General features: G+C 31.6%; 1 protein-coding gene across 1 annotated transcript in view; it reads right to left on the reverse strand.

Annotated features, from left to right (window-relative positions):
• The window catches only part of LOC146997697 (inositol polyphosphate-5-phosphatase A-like), a 90,190-nt gene extending 64,841 nt beyond the window's left edge, over positions 1–25,349 (reverse strand). The window contains exons 1-2 of the mRNA XM_085815491.1: positions 25,244–25,349; positions 13,552–13,671 (exon numbers count right to left, since the gene is read on the reverse strand). Of these exons, the coding sequence (XP_085671617.1) occupies positions 13,552–13,557 (6 nt within the window). The 5' untranslated portion in view covers positions 13,558–13,671; positions 25,244–25,349. The remainder of the gene's footprint in view (positions 1–13,551; positions 13,672–25,243) is intronic.
• Between the last annotated feature and the right edge of the window lie 392 nt (positions 25,350–25,741).

Consider the following 25,741-nt stretch of genomic DNA (forward strand, 5'->3'; position numbering starts at 1 on the left):
CCCAAATTTATCTACTCTTCACACAAATTTTTAAAAAATTTTGAAAACTTAAATGATGCCATGGATCTATGATACTCATACCTTTTTAAAAAGACCACAATTGCTAACTATAAGGTATTCAACAATATGTTGACAAACTTAGCATACATCAGATAAATGCTCACAATTAGATTATAAAGCTCATTTTACTCTTTGCCATGAATACACATTTTAAAATGACACTTTTAAGAGCATATACGAAGGCTCCTATCGATATGAAATTGACAATTTTAATCGATAACTATTTTACAAAAGCGTAAAAGCATAACTGCCAACACTTTTTTTTTTTACTACAAAGATACACTTTTACAGCACACACAAAGGCTCCTACTGATTTGAAATTGACAAGTTTTAATTGATATATATTCTACAAAAGCACAAATTGCTAATGTTTTTTCGTTACAAAGATACAACAAATATGTAAAAACAATTTTTAAAAAAAGGTATGAGTTTTTTAAAATAAGAAAAACATTCACTTCATATGATATAGTAAGCATTTAATAAGTTTAATACTGTCTTCAAAATAAATAATACCTGCAAGGTAACAAAACTCATATTGATTTTTGCCATATCTACTCTTGAAGCTGAATTTTTACTGATTGTCATCAACTAATTAATGTTTTGTTTAAGAGATAAACATAGAATGCATATACATATATATTTTCATTAAAGCATGGTCAGGATTGTTTTATACATTTTGAAATGCTATAAAATGAAAATAATTTTTAAGCAAATGCCAAAGTACATTCAGTGTATATGGATAATTAATGGGGTAGTAGCATATTTATCTCATTTTTCCACTTCCCTTAACCATTATACAATTAAAGCGGATAAAATTCCTCATTTTAAAACTTAGATCCCAGCTGCTTTATTGTGATCAATATGCCCTATAGTAATACAAATAACAGACATTTTTCTTACTATCCTTTCTTTATTATGAAAAAGAGATCCTTGTTACCTTGCATCATGTATAGGGCTGGTGCTGCAGATGATTTAACAAACAGAAAATGGGGTTGGAGATAAATAAAAGAAATTTTCATATCAAAGATACATTTTGCGCTGTATGACCTGTCACCACAGCTGTGGATAAAATCAAACGATGATTAATAGCACCTCTTATTTGATAACTAGTGAGAATGGTGAGACACTAAATATTAATACCATTATGGTCTTGAGTCATATATGAAAGACTTCAAGCTCATTATTTTGGTACTACACTGCTGGCCATTAAAACTGCAACATGAGGAAGGAATGATCTGACGAATGTCAAAGGAAGAAGTTGGAATGTGCAAATCGTGAGTATTTCAGCACATTTAGACGATGCAGGAGGGAGAAAAGACATCTGAAGCACAGCATAAAAGAAAAGTCATGTAGTGGATTTCTCATTCGGAAAGTGCTTTGTAAGGTTGGAGTTTGCTCAGAATATCATGTTATCCTCGGATGAGAAGAGGAAATGCTTACCTGCAAGTTTCAAAATTCGATAGAGGCAGGATCGTTGCCTGTCAAGAGTGTAGATTATCGTTCTGTGATATCACCGGTCGCACTGGTCGACATCCAACCACTGTCATGCGAATATGGAATCAATAAAGTGCTGAGGATCATAGTGAACAGCATGCAAGATCTCAATGCCCTCCCATGACTAATGCCAGAAAGAACAGACATATTGTGAGGTAAGCCCTGCAAAACTGTATGACCACATCACGGACCATTAGTCAGGAAATGGGCAAGTTTGTAGTATGCCCAGTATCAGCTCATAAGGTGCGTCGACGTTTGCAGCAGCGTGGACTATCAGGAGGGTGACCATTACTTCGCTTCCTTTGACAAAGTAGCATAGAGACAGACAGCGACAGGTGCACGAAATGACAAAGCTGGCTACAGGAGTGGCACAATGTCACCTTTCCAAATGAGTGCCGGTTCTATGTGCAGTATTTTGATGACCGTATACGTGTCTGGAGGGTCCCAGGAGCCTGCATGTCGTCTGCTTGCATTCGATATCGACATAGAGGTTCTGCACCCTGGTGTGACGGCTTGGGCAGCCATTTGGTACACGACACGCACATCTCTAGTTCGGATGGATGATAATCAAAGCAGATGGGTACATTTCTGACTTTTTATGTCCAGTGGTTGTGCCCTATCTTCAAGACCCCTAAACAGTATATTCCATATATTCCTAAACAATATATAGTAAAGATAATGCAAGACTACATGTTGCATGTCGTGTTCGGAGCTTCCTCGATACACAGGGTATTTGATTGCTACCCTGGCCTGCACAGTCTCCAGATCTGTCACCCACTGAAAACGTCTGGTCATGGCTAAATGAGAGACTGGCCCGCCACCTCTCTCCAGCTAATACAATTGATGAAATGTGGCATAGACATGAAGCAGCATGAAATGAGTTGTCCATTTCTGTATTCTCAGCTCCATGCCTAATGGTTTAAAGGCCGTTTTAGCTGCCCGGTATGGCAGCTGTTTCTACTAAGTTTGCAACCCTGTACTCCAATGTGCGTACAACTCCAATGTGCGTACATATTTAATCATTTTGTCTTCATACCACACTGTTTACATGCAATCTTTTTCGCATTTGCTTTCCTTCATGGTGTTGCAATTTTAATGGACATTAATTGCACATTAATTTGTCTGTGCAAGGTTTCATTACTTAACTGCAATGAAAATTAGTTTTTCCTCAAACAACTCATCACTGGAAATGAAAAGTGGACTTTACAATGTTAGTAAAAAAAAAAAAAAAAAAAAGATGGTCAAACCCAAGACGACCAACACAGGTGATCTCAAGTGCTGTTTTGCAGCCAAAGAAAATTCTTTTCTCTCCCTCTCTAGTGACAATAGAAAGAAGTCCTATAATACAAGTTGCTCTCCAGCTAAATTTTTATTCCATTAAACACTGCCTATAATCAGAAAAAATGAACAAAGTCACTGAGAGGAAGAGGTCAGTTATTGCCAACAGAATAGGTACTGGAGTTCCACCATGACATAGACAAACTACATATTTGTATGAAGACTTGGCAAAAATTGTTATACTGATGTTTTAGTTCACCCATCATATAACCCAGATCTTCGGCTTTCAGAGTACTATCTGTATATAGCTCTGCAAAATGCTTTTAATGGTTTAAAATTATCAGATTTAAATTTCTGTAAAAACACTTGAAGTAAATTTTAGGGAAAGGCGAAAAAATAAGGGGGAAAAAAAAGGGAGGGAAGGAAGTAATTACCAAAAAATTAATTACATTAATCAATTGGGTCAGTGCCATGAATTCTACAAACAAGGTACATTTCAGCAATAAGAAAACTGGACGAAAATAACTGATCAAAATGCATACAGAATCCATTATGTGTAACACAAAATTTAGAAATTTAAAAAAAACAAATTGGGACAAATATATGTTACAACCTAGCAGCTATGACAAGGCATGTAAAAGACTATCTACCTATCAAAAAAAAAAAAAAAAAAAGTCATTATGGAGGATTTTTTTAAAGGAACACTGGCTTGTATTTATGCTTCACCTATGGATAGCCATGAAAACAACCTAGTTTTTTCCAGTACAAAGTAAATTTCAGATAGCGCATAAAACCCAATCAAAAACCAAACTATTATCAATGTCCAATGGTTTTTTTCCACACTGTCGTTGATCTGTATTAATAGCACTAAATAGATGGAAATATGTAAAACTCATTAAGTCATTATATATGGATGTTGAATCCATGAAACAAAATAAGGACAGAAAAGTCAAAACTCATGGACTGCACTGCATAAAAAAATTCACACTATAGGCTGACTTTTACAGATGATGTCGATTTTAAAACTTAATTTTAAAAGCTTTCATACTTTGGCTGTAGTAGCCGCCCAAGCAGTATACTGGGTATGGGAGTCAACTGCGATACTGAAGAGCCCGGGTTCGAATGCCGGAGAAGGCATGGATGTAAATTGTCTGTCCCCTCATAGGAGGCAATGGTGGCCACCTAATAGGAGCCTCCATAGTAAAATGGTCGCCACTTCTGGCCTTAGAAGTCGCCAATGCTGATAAGGCAAGTGCCTGCCATTCGAAGGGGGTAACTTTGGCTGTAGTCACACATTCACACAAAAAAACAGTCTCTAAAAATATATAAACAAATACTACGAAACTCAATAACTAATTCTTGATGCTTATCAGAAAAAAAGAGGAAAAATATTGTGTTAGAAGTATTTATCAGTAAAAGAGCAGTAGAATGTTTATTAAACATTAAACAACACTTTAAAGAAATTTAAGGAATCATCTTTAAAACCGCAAAAGATCTGATCACAGAAATCAAGAAAAATTAAAAGACTGAAATTCTAAAATTATATGTATAAAATCAATGATCCCTTTCAACTTAAATACTACAGTAACCTTATTACAGAATGTACGCAATTCATTCATTGTCTGTCTGGCAGTTTAGTCTCCTATGTGTCATCTCTTAAGTGCCCCAAAATGGTTAATTTCTAGCATTCTAATATGTTGAACTAATTACTGATTCAAATTAATTGTTATCCCATACATTCGGTAATAAATATTTTCCATGATTATCATTAATACAATAATTATTTGTTCTATCTCAAATAGAAAAAATAATTTAGAATTGCAGAACAATATAAGAAATTTCACATATCTAACTACAAATATTTTTTGCTCTTTTCAATCTATGCAAAATTTATAAATTATTATTTCCAAGAATGATCATTTTAAAATTACAATGCTGTTAAATCCAAATTCTAAAATTATTATGGCCTATGAAACTGCAAAGCTTCACTACATCAAACCTCACACAATTAGAACCAGCTCAAATTTTTTTTTTTTTTTTTTTCCATAAAGCCATTTACATGACACACACTAAGTTCTGCATTCCAATCTGAAATTTATTAACATTATGAACTAATGTTTGTAACTTACATAATTTTAACTCATATCATAATTTTAATTCCAAAATAAGCATTTTATATACAGAGTAATAGGAAAGATACAACAGATCAACTTAAAATTGCATGATATGCAAATAATCATGAAAGGTAGTAATAGCAGTACACATATATGCCATTTATGTACCTCAGAAATACTGATTGGAAGCACTGTACATGGGTAGAACAAAGAGCTACTGTTAAGTTTCAGATTTGTGTTTTTCATTGTTCCTGTGCATAGGCAGCTTAAACTAGATCCTGTTAAGAAATATGGCTGCCATAAAAAAGATTTCCAACTTTAATGGCTAGAAATCTATGGCATATTGAAACTGAAAACTACCTTTTGAGAAACTAACATTTGTGTTAAGATAGACTATTTGCATAGTGATGCAAACATGAGGAAAAATGGACTCAATGAAGTGAAAAATCACAACAGCTGAATCATATGAAAGACCATGATAATGGACATACTATATGCATAGTTAATTACTGGACAGTACTGCCACAACTCAAGTATTAGAAAAATTGATGTACTGCAAAGCAACCAGTTACTGCACATACAGTTGAACACTGACATACCACTGGGAAATTTTTGCCAGGTACCCATTACTTCAGAATGCATATCATAGGTCTCTGAGACTGCTATGAGACCCTAGACTATTGCATATGATGGGATCAATGACATATAAAATTTTCATATGAATCCCCTCTGTAGCACCATGATGCCATCCAACGGTAGAACAGGGACAGACAGAGTAAGACCCACATTACATATCAGAGTACCAATCCATCATCTAGCATTATGGTATAAGATGCCACTGGTTTCCAATTCTCACTGCACCGGATAACCACCATTACATATCTGAAGTGTAGCAGCCTGTTGTTCTTTCTCAGGCCATGCATTTACTAGATGTATCACCTAATAAATGCATCTGGTCATGATAGCACAGCACAGACCAATCTTAGCTACAGCAGATGAAACCTGATAACATACCGAAACTACCGAGTTGCATACCTCAAATACATAATGAACATAATTTCCCTTCTGTACTGGGATACAGAACGGCAGTTACCACCACTTACAGTGGCAATGCACTACACTGACTTCTTTACATTACACATGTCAAACTAAGCAGCAATTATTTCTTTTTCATATAAAATAATATCTGTATTAAACATAAGGAGTTCATGGCTTTCTTGTTACATAATATTGCACTTTTTCGTATGTGTATTTGTATATGCCACGAAAAAGTGAGCACCAGTAAGCCTAGCTGAATGTTACAATATTTAATTCTACAATTCTTCCTAATTCAAAGCAAAAGGATCAAATTACAAACACAAACAAATTCCTAATTCAAGACAAAAGGACAAATTGCAAGAAAAAATTATGAAGATAAACAGGAAGACAAGGAATGACAAACTGTCCGCATTTCAAGTTTTGTCATCCTATAAATTAAATGCCATCAAATTAAGCTAGAGTTAGTTAGTAGGTTCACTTTTACTTATTTCCTACTTTTAATCCTACAGCAGCTCTGCACACAATATTTTTTTTAAGATATTAATATGTCTTTCATTTACTTTTATATATATAAATAATTAAAGAAAGGAGAACAAACTAAAGAAAGGAGAACAAATTAAAAAAGACCTTTGTGGTCAAGAACTTTTGTGCATTGAGCTGCAAAATTTAGAAAACAAGTTAAAAGAATATTCTTAGTGCTTCCGCTAAAAAGTAGCTTAGATACTGCGGTTACAGTGAAACAAATTTTAACATACGGAAAATAAAGTGCAATTAAGTGTAAACATTATTATCACTAGAATATTTACAAATAAAATTCAAATCTAATTGTAAGTGAAATGTTGATCAAGGTAAGGCAAACTTTAAACAATAGAATAAAAGTGTGATATAAGACTTAAGCAAAAATACAAAAACTAAAAAGTGGTAAATGGTAAATTAGCCCAATTCGAATCTCATTACCGACCCTTCAGGGGAAATTTTATAATGATATTCGAATCCAGCTAATTCCATAACGCATTTCGTCGAAACAGACAATTGAAACTGTACACGAAACTCTTCTTGAATATTAACTGAAAAAACTTAGTCAAAAACTTTAGTGTCAATTCTCTGTTCCATTTCCTGACACGTCTGCTTGAAAAAACACATTAAGGTGTAAGAAAAACTATACATAATTGGCCTGGTTAGGTAAATGTACAAAATAAAATAAATAGCGATTTGCTATTAGTAAAAAAATACAAGATTTTTAGGAAGGACCTACTAGCTTGTAGAGTTTAAACCTTGTGAACGTAGTTAAAAAATTAAAATAAAAAGCGAAGAAGACAATTATATATATATACACTATATATATAAATTTTTAAAAAGTTAAATTATAAACAAATAGCCAAATTTTTTTCAAATAAATTTTAAACAAACGCAATAATTTTTTTAAATAATAAATAAAATACATTATAATAAATAAAAAATATATAAATCGATGAAAATTTAGCAGGTGAATGAACAGTCAATATTTGAGACTGAGATCTGAATGAATATTAATTTTTAGACCTAAAAATTCAAACAGCAGAAAATACATGAAAATTAAAAATGAATACAATTGTTTTATCAATGTTAGACCTGAACATCGTCAGGATGTATGTGAGCTTAACACTGATACAATTACCATACCCAGTCTACTAGATATGTTTCTGTTCATCCCAAATTAGCATAGGATTCAAAATTAATTATTTTAAAATTATTTGTACCTCTAAAATTTAAAAAACGCTACCCCTACATACCCAGCCTGCTAAAAAAATGTAAATACAATAGTATAAACAACATTCAAAATAAAAATTCAAGGCATCAAAAAATACCTGTTGGATCACATGTATAAAAGTGAACAAAACTTCTCGCAAGAAAACAATAAACAATTGTGTAAGTGCCTACTGAAATATAAACAATCTGGAATTATAACAATGTTAAAAATTGGCATCAAAATACAAAAATACAATTACAAAAAAAGGCGAAGAATTAATTAAAATTTATCAAGCAGTAGCTACTTCTAAATGACTGCTGAAAAGAATGTAGGCGGAAAGTCAGAGTAAGGTTATTATAGACGACAATAAAAATACTTTCTCACCCATTCACCTCATTCCTCCTCGCGGTTTAAAAAATTGGCTTTATTATGTAAAAGAATATTTATAGTCTGTAGAGGAAGCCAGCTTTTTTTCAGTAGTTTCTTAAAAATAATTAGGAATTTGATTATTGCCCACTTACTTGTGAAAGTAATAAAATTTCCTGTTGCTATTGCTCAACTTATGTGCAAATATTATTGATACAAACTAATTGATAATAAATAGTATTTTCTACAGCCTTTTTGAGATGTTACTGCTCCATTTAATTAACTTAATTGAATAAAAGTTAATCTCACTTCTTGATAATTAAAAATGCCAAGATTCAGAAAATTAACAGTCAGGTTTGCTCCGAGTTAGTGTTACTAAGATACGAAAAGCAAATACTGCTAGACTGGATATGATTAAAATTGTTGAAAGTAACAAAAAAGAAAGTAATGCGAGTGAAAGAAATCTGGGTCAGATAAGGTAACTGTATCAATAGGCTTACCTACTGACAATGCTCGGATCTGACAGTGATAAAATGACCATACCAATTTCAATTTTGATGTATTTTTGAATTTTTTAGAGTTAAAAATTTAAAACATAATGTTCGTTCAGATGTCACTCTCAGCCAAAGACTACTGACTATTATTCATTCAACTTTTAAATTTGCATCTATTTTTATATTTTTCGTTTCATACAATAATTACTTTTGTTTGCAATTTATTATTTAAAAAAAAATACTTATTTGATTATAACTTAACATGTTTAAGCAATTTATGTCAATCTTAGCAGCAAATGCACAGGGTTCTAGGTTTGAAAGTCATTCTTGCAATTTGCTTTTTTCAATTTTATATTAGTTTGTATCTGAGTAAGCAACTTAATATATTCTTTTATTATTATCTATTACTCTTATTTTAATAATTCAAGGACTTTCCGATTTTGAATTAATCTATTACTTTCAGGCAAAACTGAGGTTTCAAGTTTTTCCTTCATAAATCTTGACTGTAATTAAGGTTAGCCCCCTTTTTACTTTTATCATCTTGCTGATTTGAAATATAGGAATGTAAAAATTCCAATTGTTTAACATACAGACAGACATAATGCCCCACCAGCTAATCCAACTTGGTGAGAAAAAGCAGTCTGAAAAACATCTAATTGTATTTACTCTATTACTTGTAACAAATGTAGTAAGGTTTGTATAGGACAGACTAAAAACAATCAAGAATAAACAACTACAGATCTCGCATTAAAATGAATTGCTTGCATCAGCTCATACTTCTCAGGCCACAGTAGAAATAGAACATTTTAAAACACACAGTTTCACTGATATTTCAATTAAAATTTTAGATTTTATTCCTAATCTAAAAATTAGGCTTTTCAGAAAATCTGCACATTTTAAAAAACAGGGACTTAACACTTATCTTAATAAATGTACTTTATATTTTAATCATACTACTTATGGAAGATTTAATATTTTCAGTAAAAACGCTCTTAGAAGAACTAGATGAGGCAAAAAGACTACAAACAAAATACTAGTGGTTAATGTTAATAAACTTCAACTTAAGTTCATTAATTTATTTAATTCTGAGATTTCCCTTTAAAAAGTGTCACGTTACTGCACACATTTACATTATCACAACTTCAATAGTACTTCATAGGTACTTTCAATAATTTTTCTGATATTAAAGACTTTGCATTAGATTTTATTATACTTAAATTTCAAAGTAACAGAAACATGATGACCATGAATTTCTCTCTTATTAACTTTCTACATCTTGCCTTCGATAGAATAAATTAAAAAAAATGGTTTAAAACATCACAATATCTTTTCCCACAACAGATTCCAGGACTCACGTCTGTTTCAACTACAAAAAAAAAAAAAAAAAAAAAAAAAAAAAGAGTAACTGGCTTTCCAACCATCAGGAACTGAACTGAAAAGCAACTTGATACTGCAATGATGTATTTCCCCCCCTTCTTGTATGGATTCTCCCAATAAACACATTATTACTGGTAATTTTGATACAGTTGGAAGATTATTTTTTAAGGCAGCTTATGAAACAGAGTACTAAATTTATGCCAGTTAGTTGGCTCAGTTAATAAATCATTATGCATTAAAAATGTTGAAGATAATACAGATGACTTCATTTTAAGAACCAGCTTCAAGCTTTGCCTACCTACTCAAACCTTTATGGAATGGAAACATATATTAAACAATGGCAAAATAGCACTGTCTAAGCAGCAAAGTTCTGAAAGTTTTTACCTCTTGCAAGAACTCAAAAAAAATTTCTACTCTTAGGGCTAAATTTTTTATAACTAAAAACAAAGTCGGTAATAATTTCAGCATCATTTGTAACAGCTCTCTTTATGAAAGCGAACTTAAACAAGCAGTTACTTATGGTGTTGCTAAAAGTAACAAAAGAGCAATTATTAATAATAAACATCATGCTTTTCAACAGACGTCATGCTTTTAATAAACATCATGCTTTTCACAGAACACTAAAATTATTTCTTAATTCTGATTTCAGTAGATTTTCTAACTTATATGCACTGCTTAAGTTCCAAAAGAGCTCAGTCAAGTTCAGATTTATTCCTAATGGCACGAGGAACTATAAGGAGGGATATGACTACATTTTTTTCTCTTAAATTCAAGCAGATTTGTAAACTTAATTTAAAAAATGTAAACAAAGAAAAACACTTCAATTGCATCATTTATAACAACCATCATGTGATTAAAATTGTAAAAGAGCAATATACTTAATATCAATTGCTATGACTTTGGGAACCTTTATACACCACAGCCAATGAAAAAAATTTATATCAGTCTATTAGAATTACCAATGTTACAGATACGTAAAAGTTTAGATACTATTAGCTGGAAGGTATATCTCCACTGCTCTCTTTTTCACAATTACATTTAGTTCCGAGATACTACTTTTCTGCAAATTAATGGCATCTTTATGGGAATGAATTATTCTACTCAAATATGTAACCTTTACTTATTTACTAAAAAGTAGAGATTTCTATAAATATATTGATGATATCATTCTTTCAACAATTTTAACTTCATCGAATCTAGCAATATTCAGCCTTCCTGTCTTAAACTTAAGAAGACCAACTGAGATTGATCAGTTTGACCAGCTGTCGATTTTCTGGATCTTAACATTTTTAATTACCAAAAGAAGTCACATTACTTGACAAAAGAGATTTCGACTTTAATTCGATTAAGCTACTTAATCGGAACAGTAACATCTCCAAAAAGGTTATAGGAAATACTATTTATAATCAATTAGCTTGTATAAAAGATATTTTAAGGGAAGTCAACAAACCAGAAATTCTATTGCTTTCACAAACATTCACCAATAATCAAGTTAATAAATATGTTTAAAAATAATTAAAACTGAAAAAAAGCTGGTATCATCTATGAACTGCGATTTTTTTTTTAACATAATGAAGCCCTTTTTAAACCGCAAGGAAGAATGAGGTGAATGGGTGAGAAACTACTTTTAGTACGTAAAATTTGTAAAATATGTAATTTACTGTAAATTTGTATTTTTATTTCTACCATTATGGCTGTAACTTTGACTAATGGTGACATTTCAAATTTTCTGAAAGTTGCCACTGCAGCCAAAATAACACAAAGAGCTGTTAGTCTGTTCTATTTTTCTTTTTCTTAATTTTTGCCAGATTCTGAATTCCATTTTTTAAAGTTTTTCTTTTTAAAGTTTCCATTTTTTAAGTTTTTATAGCAACTATTTCATTAATATTATTTGGCGAGATTAAAGGCTGCTCTGAGTGCAGATAATTTTCCCATCCACATTCTTTCCAACATTCATTTAGAAGTACCTACTGCTTGAGTAAGTTTTAATTGATCTATATGATTTTTGTAATTAGACTGAAATATTGATTAACAAATTTGCTGCCGATCAGCATTAAGTTTTGAAAATATGTGCTGGTACTGGCATAGAGTGAAGGTTAGAAACTAGTTGTCAATGTATGCAGTTTGGAATGAAGACAAAGTTCCATTTCATGCAAAGACCATACACGAATAACATTCAGGAATTAGTTTGTAGGAATATCATTGTAACTGTCTTATAACATATTTATTTATAATATATATATATATATATATATATATTTGTTTGTGGCATAGTTTCATTCAAAAATAATGCATATTATTGTTACTAATTTTGATTCATTTTTAAATACCTTGTGCCAGGCTTAATGCAGCATTGCAAAAATAAATTTACTTTTAGTGCCAATCACACACTGGTGTGCAGTCATAAAATTCTATGCTTAAAGGCTTAGCAATCAATATGGTAGACATAATAATCTTTTGTTACCTCTTTTAAATCATATTTCTCATAAAGTTGGCATATGGGTACAATCTATTTCTATCACACAGCATTAACTATCAACATAACCTCACATGACCAGCAGTGAAAGTGTTAATGTTTATTGAATTCCAGATTCTTTATACTTAATTTTATGACTGCATTTACCACTTATATATTTACTGTGTTTATAGTTTTCCTGTAAAAAGTGTTGCTTTTGCTCACTTTGCCATTTTTACGCATACGACCCAACCGAAATTTTCTGATGCTTTGAATTTTCATTTTGAATGTAGTTTATACTATCGTATATATGCTTCTCTGGCTGGCCATATATGTAGGGATAGAGTCTTTAAATTTTCAGACATAAAAATGGTTTTTAAAAATGGTAAATATTACATTTTAAAGCCTCAGCCAATTTGGGATTAACAGAAACACATCTAATAGGCCAGGTATGATGATTGTATAGGTGTTATTTCTACCTACCTCCTGACAATGTTCAGGTCTGGCAGTGAAAAAAATCAACATATTAATTTTTAATTTTCATTTATTTTAATCATGTAATTTATTAGTTCAAAAAAATTTGCATACGTGGTAATAATTTAACATTTTAAAGTAATGTACGTCAATTTTAACAGCAAATGCACAAGATAATAATTCTCAAAGTCATTCTTGCAATTTGCTTTTGTCAGTTTTATATTAATTTGTGTGTTGTGTATGTGAGTGCACATGCATGTACATTTATATATGTGTGTGTGTTTACACAAGAAACAAAACCAAATGCTGGGTATTGGTGACTGGAAGAAAGCATTACTCATTGCAGAGTATCAGTAGCATGGCCATCACCTTGAATCTTGTTTGAAATTTTTAGCAGAGTATCAGTAACAAGAAACAGTACAAACAGAAATGGGAACAGCAGCAACATAACAAAATCCTTCCATCATTTATAATGCCAATCTCATTTGAGTCCCAGACTTCAGGACTACTTTAGATCAGATAGAAGGGAAAAAAATAACAGGCACACAACAGCCAAATTGTGTCAACTTAGATACTTATTCCTTTTAAAAAATAAGGTATGAAAAAATTAAATGCAATATAAGGTATTTGAAAATTCTAAAAAATTTTAACTACAATTCTTGCATCACATACCTCCATTTTGATTTACAAAGTTCATCGACAAGTCACGATAGATACCATAATAATCATACTCTTCAACAAGTAGCACTTTCACCACTCAAGACCTAAATTTGAGTTAGATTCCTGCAATGACTGTTGAAATAGATGTTATTAGGTTTTTCAAATCATATTATACTTAGAAAGAAAATAACTATAATAATACTGAAATGCCATAAGCTTAAAACTTTTTTTTTAATGTGAAAAGGTATGTACAACAGACATTTCTCTGTCAATTAATGTAATTATCTTGCAATATCATTTTTATTAAAAGGCTTGTGTTACAATATATAGTTTCCTATTAATACCTATAGTTAATAAAAATCAAAAATTCAATTTGTGTAAAACAACAAATAATTCTCACTGTGTTTTTTTGCGCTGCAACTTCGTGAATGTAACCCCCCGAACCCCCCCAAAAAATATCTTTGATAAACTACAAAAAATTTGATAATGCACTAATTATCAGGTTAGCGAGGGAATACTATATATTAGATTAAGCATAAATAGTTGCAAATCTCCGACTAATCTTGATGCAGAATAGAAAGTAATACAAAGCAAAAATTATGCAAATATTTTTCATGTGTATTATATAGAACTAAAGAAAAATCCAGCAACAATAACAACAAATGATGAAAGTTGGAATATATCATTTCTTTCTTTAAAAAATAAATTAAGAAAAAATCATAATAGCATAATGCAGATGACACATGCAAGCAGCAGGGAAAAGAAACTTTTACAAATTTACTACACATGCAACATAAGTGGCAAATGATAGAAATTCTTAATAAACAATTGTAAAAAGTTTCACACTTCTGTAGATATTGGAGCAGACAATTTCTAGAAAGAGTAAACATGTAACATATAAATCATAATGAAATATACACAGCATGCAAACAAGCTTTATATCAAACAAGTTTTGATTAAAAAAAAATAATAATATAACATCATATTAAATTTTCAAAGCCTATAACATGTAATGAGAAAAAAAAAAAAAAAAAAAGAAAAGAAAAAAAGAAAAGAAAGAAACTGAACATACTATAAAATATCCCACTTACGAATCTAAAACTCAACCTTGAAATATATTTATTCATCAACAATTACCTAAAGCATTCAAACTTCCATTAACTACCAATCAGAGTTTAGCAATTATATTACTTAAAAACATGCTAGGGAAATATATAATGCTTGAAATTAAATGAAATATCAACTCCCCTCCCAAAAAAAATCCTCTCATTCATTGGTATCATCATGAAATACTATATGGTTCTCAGGAAAGAATAAACATCCTATAAATTATAAAATGCTAAAAATAGTCTTGCATTTAAAATTAGCATAGAAGTCAATTTAGTATATCAAAAGTAAGTCACTACTTCACTTTAATCATTGATTTAAGACACAAATATTGATGGTACAGTAGGAAGTAGTATCTACAATGACAAGCATTTTAATAAACAAGGCAAGTGCATTAAATTGGAAAAATGACACTGCAAAAAAATAAATGTAAGATTCTAGGCAAAATTCATCTGCCCTTTATAATATTTTTGCTTAGTCTCTCACTTTGAAGTTCAAAGTCATATACCAAACTAAAGAAATTTGGGTACTTCTTCGTTATAGCGACCCCCAAGATTGAATCGCCAATCAACTAAGATTTCTTGCCAGAATCTGGCTACGAGTTCTGACACTTCACAAAACGATCATATATCAGCTTTGGGTGCATGTTTTTATACCTCGCCACATAATCGTATATTATTAGCTGCAAGAGCAAAAATGCACCATGCTGCATTTTTGCTCTTGCAGCCTGTTCTTACATTATTCCTTTCTGATGAGGTTTCTGAATTCCCACTGTTTATTTTAAATACATCCACTGCATTTTTTTGTGAATATCACATTAACATTCTTTAATTTACCAAGTAATGAGGAAGATGCCATATCATTTTTCAAGAAAGAGGTTTTTTACCTGATAAACGAGTATGCAAAAATGGCCACAACATGAAATTTTATGCTAACGATGAAACCATTTGGAGATGCAATGTTAAAAATTGTAAGAAAGAAGAAGGGCCTCCACATTGAAAATTTGTTCAGTAGTTCCAGAATATTATTTGTCACTGCTATTAGATTTAGGAATTCTTGGGCAGAGGAGTTGATGTCCATGAAACTGTATAACAAACAGCTTAATATGCGTGACAGCTCAATAAGTGCTGCAGTTGAACAGCTGAACAGGAGCTGCAGTTTACTGGAATAATTATTACATGAGAGAAAATAATAATAACAAAGATGAGAGATAATAAAAATATGAGAGATTTAAAAGGAAACACTTAAAATACAGCAGTCCGGTATTAACTATGCTGCAGCTTCACCTTGTTAGTTGTGCATTATAATAACACTTATTAAAATGATTAATTTATAGGTGTATTTCCTTTTCTTCTGTATTATCAGTCTTTATACCCTAAATTAAGTCATATATCAAAGATAAATTAGACTCTGTTACTTTAAAACAGATCTCTCAAAGCAACTTATTGTCTCCTCTAGCTTCTCCAGTAAACATGGCAACATCTAAATATATATTAAAGATCCTATCTAAATATATTCAAGATCCTATCACTTTACTTCAATTTAACCATTTGCGCTACGACTAAACTCCACGGTTGCGGTGACATGCACTACAATATAACAAGCGGTAAAGTGTCTCATTTACGCCGCTTTGCATCTGCGAGTGCAATCCAGAGCTGTAACTCGAGAAATAAACAATCTCGTTGTTAGGCGACATGTGCACCACGTTATTTTCACTTTTGCGATAAATGCCTATCGACGTGGTGTTCATGTTGCATGCGGTTTGAGACAAAAGCATCTCGACATGCGTGGCATGTCTTTTTAGCGCAAGTGGTTAATGTGTTTCAGTTCTAGCTTAAGTCAAATTACATTACACAAAATTCTGAATTATTCCCGCAATCAAACATATTTCAAGACACCATATGTTTTCCACAAGAAAATAAATATCCCAAATTCTGTTCTTTTGATTCTATAGAAACATGTTAAACACATTTATAATGGCTATTAGAAAAATCTGGATTTATTATAAAGTCATATATTAAAATCTAATAGCAGTGTTCAAACAGCAAAATGTAAAGATTTCGGCCACTTAACAATTTTTCACGTAATGTATGAAATCAGAAAATTCAAGCACGTACTACAATAAACTAACTTTACAACTCCCATTTATGCATAATAAATTGCCATATTTTATATCCAATTAAGCAGATATTCTTCTATATAATTAATCATGATTTTGACAAGGCTGTGAAGAATAAATTATTAGGCATTTAAGTTTAAATACCAGTTACATTTTTAAATAAGATCAAATTCTCATCAACTCTATTTCTAGAATGTAAAATAATTCAAATTAAAAGGCAAATTGCTTTATATACAATTGTGTTTTCTCAAAACTTTTGCCTTCTCAAGATTTGGAAAACCCTGAATTAGTAATTTATTTCTCAAGAATCTCATGCTTTTAACAAATTGCTTCAGTTAAAAACTAAACAAGTCTGCACTGATGTATGTAATAATACATAGCACTAGAAACATAGTAACAGTAATAATATAACAGCAATGCTTCAAATGTTGATAACTTTTTAAATGATAGCAGGTTAAATAAATTTAAAACAAAGATTTTATGCTTTACTTTCTTGCAGCCCTTTAAAAACTGAGTAACAATGAGATCAGGTGAAAGATAAATTAATCTTATTCTTCATGCGATAATAACACTTGTCAAGCTGTATGGATAAAAATACGCCATAGCATAAGGCAAGCGTCCAAATTTTTGGACAAACTCCGCTTAAGACATTCCTAACATTTAAAGAGAAATATACTTAGAAATAATAGGAAAGGGTGAAGTGCACAAAAAATTGTAAAATACAGAAACAGAAAATATTATTATATTTTACATTTATTCAATCAGTAGTTATATTACAAATATATAACAAGTTATGTTTTTCAGTTGCTGACAATTTTTATTTAACTATGTGCACATATTAAGCGTCTATTGCTTTATCTGCTAAACAGGTCCTGTGTTTAGATACAAAAATTCCAGAAATGGAAAAAAATTTCACATTTTGTGTTGACATTAATTTTATGCACTATGGTGTATTTCTCAGCATTTTCAAATCTCACAGTCATCTACAATATGTTTCTGGTATAGAAAGCTTCTCTAACTTCCCTATCCATACACTGACCTCTACATCAAAAACAAACCCTTGCAGTCTTAATAAAACTCTGCAGCAGCATAAATATTATAACACTAACAAATATTTAGACAAAAAGCAACCTCAAGAGATGTAACTAGGCAACTGGTAGGTGTGTGAAATTTTATTTTACACTTCATCAGCACCTTCTCCAAAATCCTGGATAGATATGATTGCATTCAGCAGCAATCAGTGGACTGCATTCAGCCACAACACAAATCTTGCTTTTTAAAGCAATTTATGGTTATGCTTAATGTTATATCATTCTCTGAAGCTCATTCAAATCTCACATCATCAAAAACTCTGAGCATAAATAAGAAAATCTTAGATTTCCTTCCTACATCATTCAATATTTTTTCGATATTTTATTTTTAAGTACCATAATTTCCTGAAGAAACGCTGCGGCGTTTACGTGTTTAAAACTTAAATTTTCAGCGTGTGCAGCATTTCTACCCATGCGGCGTTTAGGTGTACTAAATATAAAATATTTCCTATGATGGTCATTGTACATAGTTTGGATGGCCTTGTCATTGTGCATAGACTGGTGCTGTTCCCACACAAAAGACCACTCAGTTGCTGTTGGCGCATTTTACGCCAACGAATCTCGCCAAATCATTGCCTCCTACGATTGAGGCAGCAGACTGAAAAAAGAAGTCTAACCGGTCTGACGTGAGCAATTACTTGTAACCGAAGCTCACAATTAAATTGTATTTTGCTTCACTGTAAATATTTGTATATGACGTTTTTCTAAATAAAATAATTAAAAACGAAGCAGTGAAGCTGGTCTGTCGATAAAAAATAACCTTTAAGAAAAATAAGTTTATTCAACCTTTAAGAAAAATAAGTTTAATCAGTTGCTTTTTGCGAACGTTATTTTGTTTACATTCTTTCCCTTGAACGGATCTACATGCCTTATTCACCCTAAATGAGATCTCAGAAAAATAACATTCTTCCCCCTTTCAAATCAACCATCTCATCAGTTTGAATAGTTTCTCTCCTCTGCCATTCGATAAATCTTCCAGTACCCATCCTCTCCCCACCCCTGCCTTTTCTGCAATTTTTTTCAAAGGCGGATACGACTCCACCTGTCTTGCAATAACAAACTCTGACATATTTCCCCTTCAGCATGAATCAATTTTTCTTGGCATTCTGCCAGATACAGATCCCATCAGTTTGGGTACAAGTACTTGTTGGATAGTTTTTAAGTAAGAAGAGAGTGGAAAATTTTTGAAAATGTCACCTAAACGGCACAGAAGCTATACTGCTGGTTTTAAGCTTAATGTAATTTCACGCGTTGAGCAAATTGGAAATCGAGCAACAGCTCGAGAGTTTGTAGTTGACGAGAGTTGTATTCGACGTTGGAAGACTGAAAAAGAACTTTAAAATATGCCACAACAGAAATGAGCGTAAGAAGTGATACTGTAAGGTGGCCGAATCTAGAGGACGACCTTGAAAACTGGAAAAAGGAGGAACGAGGAAAGGGAATGTAAAAACTGTAAAAATTCGCTTACAAGCAAAATTTATAGCAAAACGAATGAATATAATGATTTCAAAGGAGGTGTAGCAGATTTATGAAAAGAAAAAATAATTCTGTGCCTACTAGAACAACAGTCGGGCAACAATTACCAATGGACTGGCAGGATAAAAAGGCATCTTTTCTAAAAATATGTGACAGATATTATTGACAAAAAAAACTTCTTCGGTCACAGATGGATGAAACGCCGTTAGCTTTCGACTCTCCTGCAAACAGAAGTGTTGATGAATGCAAAAACTGTATCTGTGCTCACGACGGGGCATGAAATAACGTCATTTACATGTGTGTTCGAATGTGCCACAAACGGTGACAAGCTAAAGCCGATGATCATTTTTAAACGAAAGACTATTCCGAAGAGAGATTTTCCTAATAACGTAATTATTTGTGCAAACGAGAACAGCTGAATGTTCGAAACAATCATGCATGAGCGGCTACAAAAAGTTTGGCAGTGTTGTATGGGATCTTTTTTCCAACCAAAAGGGTTATTGATAATGGATTCCATGGGTGCTCATTTACTTGAGTCAGTGAAAACCAGATGTCAAAAATTGTCTACGACCGAAGCAATAATTCCTGAACCTATTTTAACTTTGAAAAAAAAGTCAGAGAATTGCACAAACCAGGCATTTCACACTGCCTTAACTTTGTCCATGAACACATCGACCTATTTTCACTTAAAGTTAAAACTATCATGGTGACCAGAAAAAATTTGCCGCTGCGTTAACACACAGAGATGAACAAATAACCGATAATGCATATTTCCTAACATTAAACAACAAATCTTTTAACAAAAATTAACATACGGAGACGAATAAATAAATGAAACGTCAATTTTTTAACATACCTTTTTATCATGAGCATACTTTCAAGCTTCCCACCACCATCTTCCATGTAAGCAATTCAATTAAATTTTTGGTTGTTTCGGCTCATCTGCTATTAATGGTGGATAAATACACATAATAGAACCCAAACATCAACATTCATCCTCTTACTTACCTCAGACATACTCAAATGATGGTACCCACATCAAAATACAACACTAATGCACGTGCAACCGAACACATCAATTGAAAAGAATGGTAAGTATAAAAAAAATCCCGGTCCATACTGAAGTAATACTATTACAAAAAATAGCCAAAATCTCAATTTATCACAACACATTTGGTGATATTCGCAGAAAAACGGCTTCTTAATGATAAAAAAAAAAAAAAAAATTCTCCAAGGCAAGTTTTGCCAACATTATCAACATTACAGTTACTAACATTGGGGTTTTTAGATTTCACGAACAACCAATACTACTTTCTGATTTTTTTCAGAAACCAAGGGATACCATACGGTAAAGATCAGCTTGATGTCTGATTATACTTACATAATGTATTGATCAGTGTAATGTTGAAATTTACAGTTTTTCTGAATTGAGATATTTTTTTGTCATCTACATAATGAAGATTTTATAAAAAAGTGTTCAACTGTAGCTCACACATTAAACAGCAAATCAAAATACAGTACGAACTGATGGCAAAAATAAAATCGAAATAGAGTATGAATTGAGAAATTTTCAAGTAGTGAATGAAAGCTTTTACTGATCAAAGTACTTTAAATCCGGATAAACTTGGTAATGTACTGTAGATCGAAATAAAATTAAATTAGACATAAATATTAATTGATTAAACAGAGCTTGAACCCTGATGTAAACATCTACAAATATCTCCATTAGATTAAGATAATTCAGATCAGATGATGTTTAATAAAATTAATAAAAAATACAATTCAAGTATAATAAAATTTAAGAAGAAAAATTATTCTGAAAATCACTAAAGGTGAAAAGATCGAATTAGCACAATTTAAGTTTAATTCATTCAATGAAATTTATTCATTTCTGGGAAAAATGTTCCTTAATAAAGGCTAAAAACTGAAAAATGGGAGATTTGGTGATATACCAGGAGACCAGAAGAAAAACCACAGTTAGCAGCTGTGGTTTATGAATATAAAATACTATTTTTATTCAAATCCTGGTTGTACACCAACATTTTCTGTACTTTTTGTTGTTTAATTTATAAAGCAAGTTAAGAAATCTAAATAAATATACATATGCATTTTTCGAGTACTGAAAAGGAAGGGCATGATGAGAATGATCTTCTAGCAATGGCGAAAGGGGTGGAATAGGGCAAAATAGGTTGAGAACCACAATGTTAGATTTTTATGTACTAGTAAAAAAAAAGGCTAATCTTTGAAATATGGTAACAGGTAGTTTGGCGACATTTTGGCAAGGCGATTGTTGTACCTCTCACATACAGCGAGGATAAGTCTGGCAACAGCTGCAGGAAGAAAAACTTGGCAGTGCTGGAATGGCAACAGCGGATGATATTCTATAGATTTTAATATTTTGATTTTGAGTCGATGTTTTTTGCTTCTTTTGCGATACTATTACGATATAACATTTGAGTTTTGGGTGAATGAAGTGGAATCCGCTGTCCCGCTGCGGATATTAGTAAAATATATTTAGAAAATTAGCTGCTTTGGAAAGGATGAAACCTTGTGTTTGAATTAGCGGTATTTTTCCTGCTAAAGTTGCGTCGAGTTCAGAATATTATGCCAGGCTTATTCACACTGGCGCAGATAAGTTCAAATTTTGTTTATTGTATTTATAGTGTATAACTTGCAAATATATGAATAGAATTCTATTAAATAAACATTTAAAATTCTGGAATGGTGTTTAAAATTTTAGATGTAGAGTATTCAAATTGCTATGTTGGAGCCAGTGGCAGTCATGTGCAAAATAAAATTGTTTTTGCTCCACGACATAACAGCGATAAAAGTTACTAGCTAGGACTTTAGTAGTGTACATGGATAAAGTCAAGAGTGTGCGCAACGCCATTTTTGTGCAATTCTGGGATGCTTTTTTAAGTGAAAATTGGTTGACGCGTACATGGATGATACCGTGTATGTGCAATTCTTAAAAACGTACATGGATGAACGTACATGGCAAGCAGTTTGCGATTCTGCACTTTGTCCCAATTTCGCACCTAATCTTCGTCATGATTAAGCATTTGGTACAACTCTAATATACGCCCTAATTTCACCAAATGTGGCGATATGTGTTCTGCGCTGGTTTTTGGCGCGATTTCGTGTTCTATGGCAACCCTGTTGACGTTGACAGATCTTTCGCTGGAGCTCGTTGGTTCGCCTCTGTGTCTGAGATGATGGGAGGGAAAGATAAAATGGTAGTTGTTGAATTGAAAGTTCGGCAAAAGGAAATATGAATGTGGCTATCCTGTTGAGGGGTAGTGGGTATTTGGAAGTGTGGAAAGAGGGTCTGGGAGATTATTTTTAATGGCAGTGCATGATAGAAATAGGGATTTGTGATTTTATTTATTTGTGAACCATAGTATAAATTTTCTGGACAGTGTGTCTTGCTGTCATGTAAATACAATAGTGATTACGTGGCGGCATGTTAAAGGCGGTATGCCGGCGAATCAACGAGCTCCAGCGAAAAATTTTTCAACATCAACGGGGTTGCCATAGAACACGCAATCGCGCCAAAAACCAGCGCAGAACACATATCGGCACATTTGGTGAAATTAGGGCATATATTAGAGTTGTACTGCAAGTAAATTTTAAAAAAAATAACACTGAAAAACTGTTTATGTAAAATGGATGTATTAAAAGTCATGCATTCAGTAATTTATTACAGGCTAATTATTTCAGTAATTTATTACTCTTATTTAATAATTTAATATTTTATTACTCTTATTTAATATCTTAAGTAATTTATTTCAGTAATTTATTACTCTTATTGAACTAACATCGTCACTGAATGATTGTTTGGAATCCACATTTCTTGTTGTCTGAAACCTACTTCACCTATTTTAGAATAATGTAAATATGCAGTTGTGGCCACTCCTGATCGATTATATACATCTATTGTATTTATACCTATTACTATACTAATTATCAGATACGATTTTGAGAATATCAACAAGCAAAACACTTTAAAAAAAAAAAAAAGACACTTGTAGTAGAAATATTAGTATTCTACATGAATTATGGAAAGTACATGTAATGAATAATACCATGACCAAACACTTAAAAAAAAAGAATAGATTTAGAAAAGAATAGTATTTCCTATCTTGATACTTGAGAAAGCAATCCTGCCACACAACACACAGTTAACTTTTTATTACATGATATTACATATTACATATTTAGTCTTACAAGTAATTCAGAAGGCTGAATAGTGGTAGTTAAATCTCGGCTCAAATCCTGAAAAATGAGCTGGCTGTGCAGGTTATTTTTTTTCGCATGTGTTTTTTGAATTTTGTGACATTTTCATGGTTTTCCTTAAGTGATGTAAATATGAGCCTAATTGCCCTAGAAATTATTCACAAAAGCATGCCTTTTTCAGCTAGCCCTTGCATGCTTTGCATTATGAATTAAATAAACACACAAACCCTTCTTATTCTTAAAATGATAAAGTAATTAAGTTCACATTACATGCAACAAAGCTTTTTAAAAGCTAGGATACTTTCTTTAACAATTACAGTGCTAATTAGTGCTGTACTTCTCAGTTTTATGTGAAACAACATCTCAGTGTCACTGCTTGTGACACATTTGTTTCATGTAAGTCTTCTTATGCAGTCATAAGTATGAAATAAACAAAACAGATGGCATGAAAAACGTAATCCATACACCTTAGTGACTGTTATTTGACATAGTTTTTATGCTGCATCTGTGAACTACACTGTTAGATTTGATTGAGTGAAATTGTGACTAAATTTCAGAAGACTTTGATAAAATTATGGTGCTAAAATTTAAAAGTGAAATTAAAATCAAAGATACATTGAACAGAACAATCAAAACAGAAATGTTCATATATTAATAATGAATGATAAAACAGACATTTAAAATATTCATATAATAAACATATACAATTAGTGCAATTAATATAAATATATGCATTTAAAAATGATCTAACTTGCACCATATTTGCAATTTTTGCTGTTGCAATGTTATTAATGTGGACTCTAAAAATTTTATTTAAAGTCCACATTTAATAACATATATTATACAATATGCACCATATATAACATATTTATATGGCACATATTGATGTGTACATGGACAAAGCCAAGAGAGTGTGCAGTGCCAAGTTTGTGCAATTCTGGGATTTTTTTTAAGTGAAAACAGGTCGATGTGTACATGGATACCAAGTTTGTGCAATTTGTTTACTTGCCATTTTTAAGTTGGCAATTTTGAGAAACATGCAGACATTCTGCACTTTCCCAGTTTGTCACCAAGGGCTCTCCTAGGATTTTACCCAAATTTTAATTAACATAATCTAATATTTTAAAGTTGCAGTTGCATAACATTACGGGAAGAAACGTATTCATGGAAAGGTTGTTTCACATTATGGAAAGCTTCTATCAATCTACAACTTTTATTTATTTTTAATTAAAACAAATTTTAAGACTATTTAACAGGAAGCGAGAAATAAAATGGAACAGAAATATTCCCATTATAAATAATCAATAAAGATTCTAATTTTTTAAAAAAAGTGTGGAAATTTTTCACTTCCTAAATATTTATATTATATATATTACTATTATATACTATTATATTATATAGATATATCACAGGATAAATAGTAGCATTTAGGATGATTAGCATACCTCAGCTAAATATCCACTGTATCCTTAATTCTTACTCATCTATTACAATATATATATACCTAATATTAAAAGTTTGAAAAACAATATTATAATTAAACTGCCTTGGACTAAATATCTCACAAGATTAATAAAGTTCTGCTTCAAGTAAGAGAAAAGCAGTTATGTAATTAATTGATAATACTGTATTATATTCTACAAGACATCTTTGTTGGTTTTTCAAGAGGATTTACCTTTCGAATTCTGCCCTGCTTCAGAAAATATGTTAGTGTCAAAAGCTGTTAAATACACGATTTTAAAAGTTAGTTCTTTGGCGCAGCTACAAACAGCGAATCAAGTTGCAACGCAGTGTTGCCAAATCGCGCAATTTTTGACAAAACTATGCTGCCAAAATTTATCTGCTTGCGATTTTGGGAAATTTTCACTGCTCTTTTTTCTTAAATGCACATATATTAAAATAACTTTTATATTAAAATTAATTTATAATAAAAAGATTTTTCCCCCAGATGGTATAGTGTTTAGGAGCCACTCGAATTTTTCATGTTTTAATTTCTTCAAATATAATATATACTCTAATATTTGGTGGCAACATTTTGAAAAGTGAAACGGACATTTATATTCATTCAACGCAAAATTGCAAAACGAAAACAATCGTCCTTTAGGGACAAAGCCTCTTTGGACTAATAATTTAATATGTTCATGATAATGTAAAATTGTTATGGCAACAGTGA

This window comes from Stegodyphus dumicola, chromosome 4, assembly GCF_044657685.1.
Source record: "Stegodyphus dumicola isolate Sdum_Otavi_A_Nest chromosome 4, ASM4465768v1".
NCBI lineage: Eukaryota > Metazoa > Arthropoda > Arachnida > Araneae > Eresidae > Stegodyphus > Stegodyphus dumicola.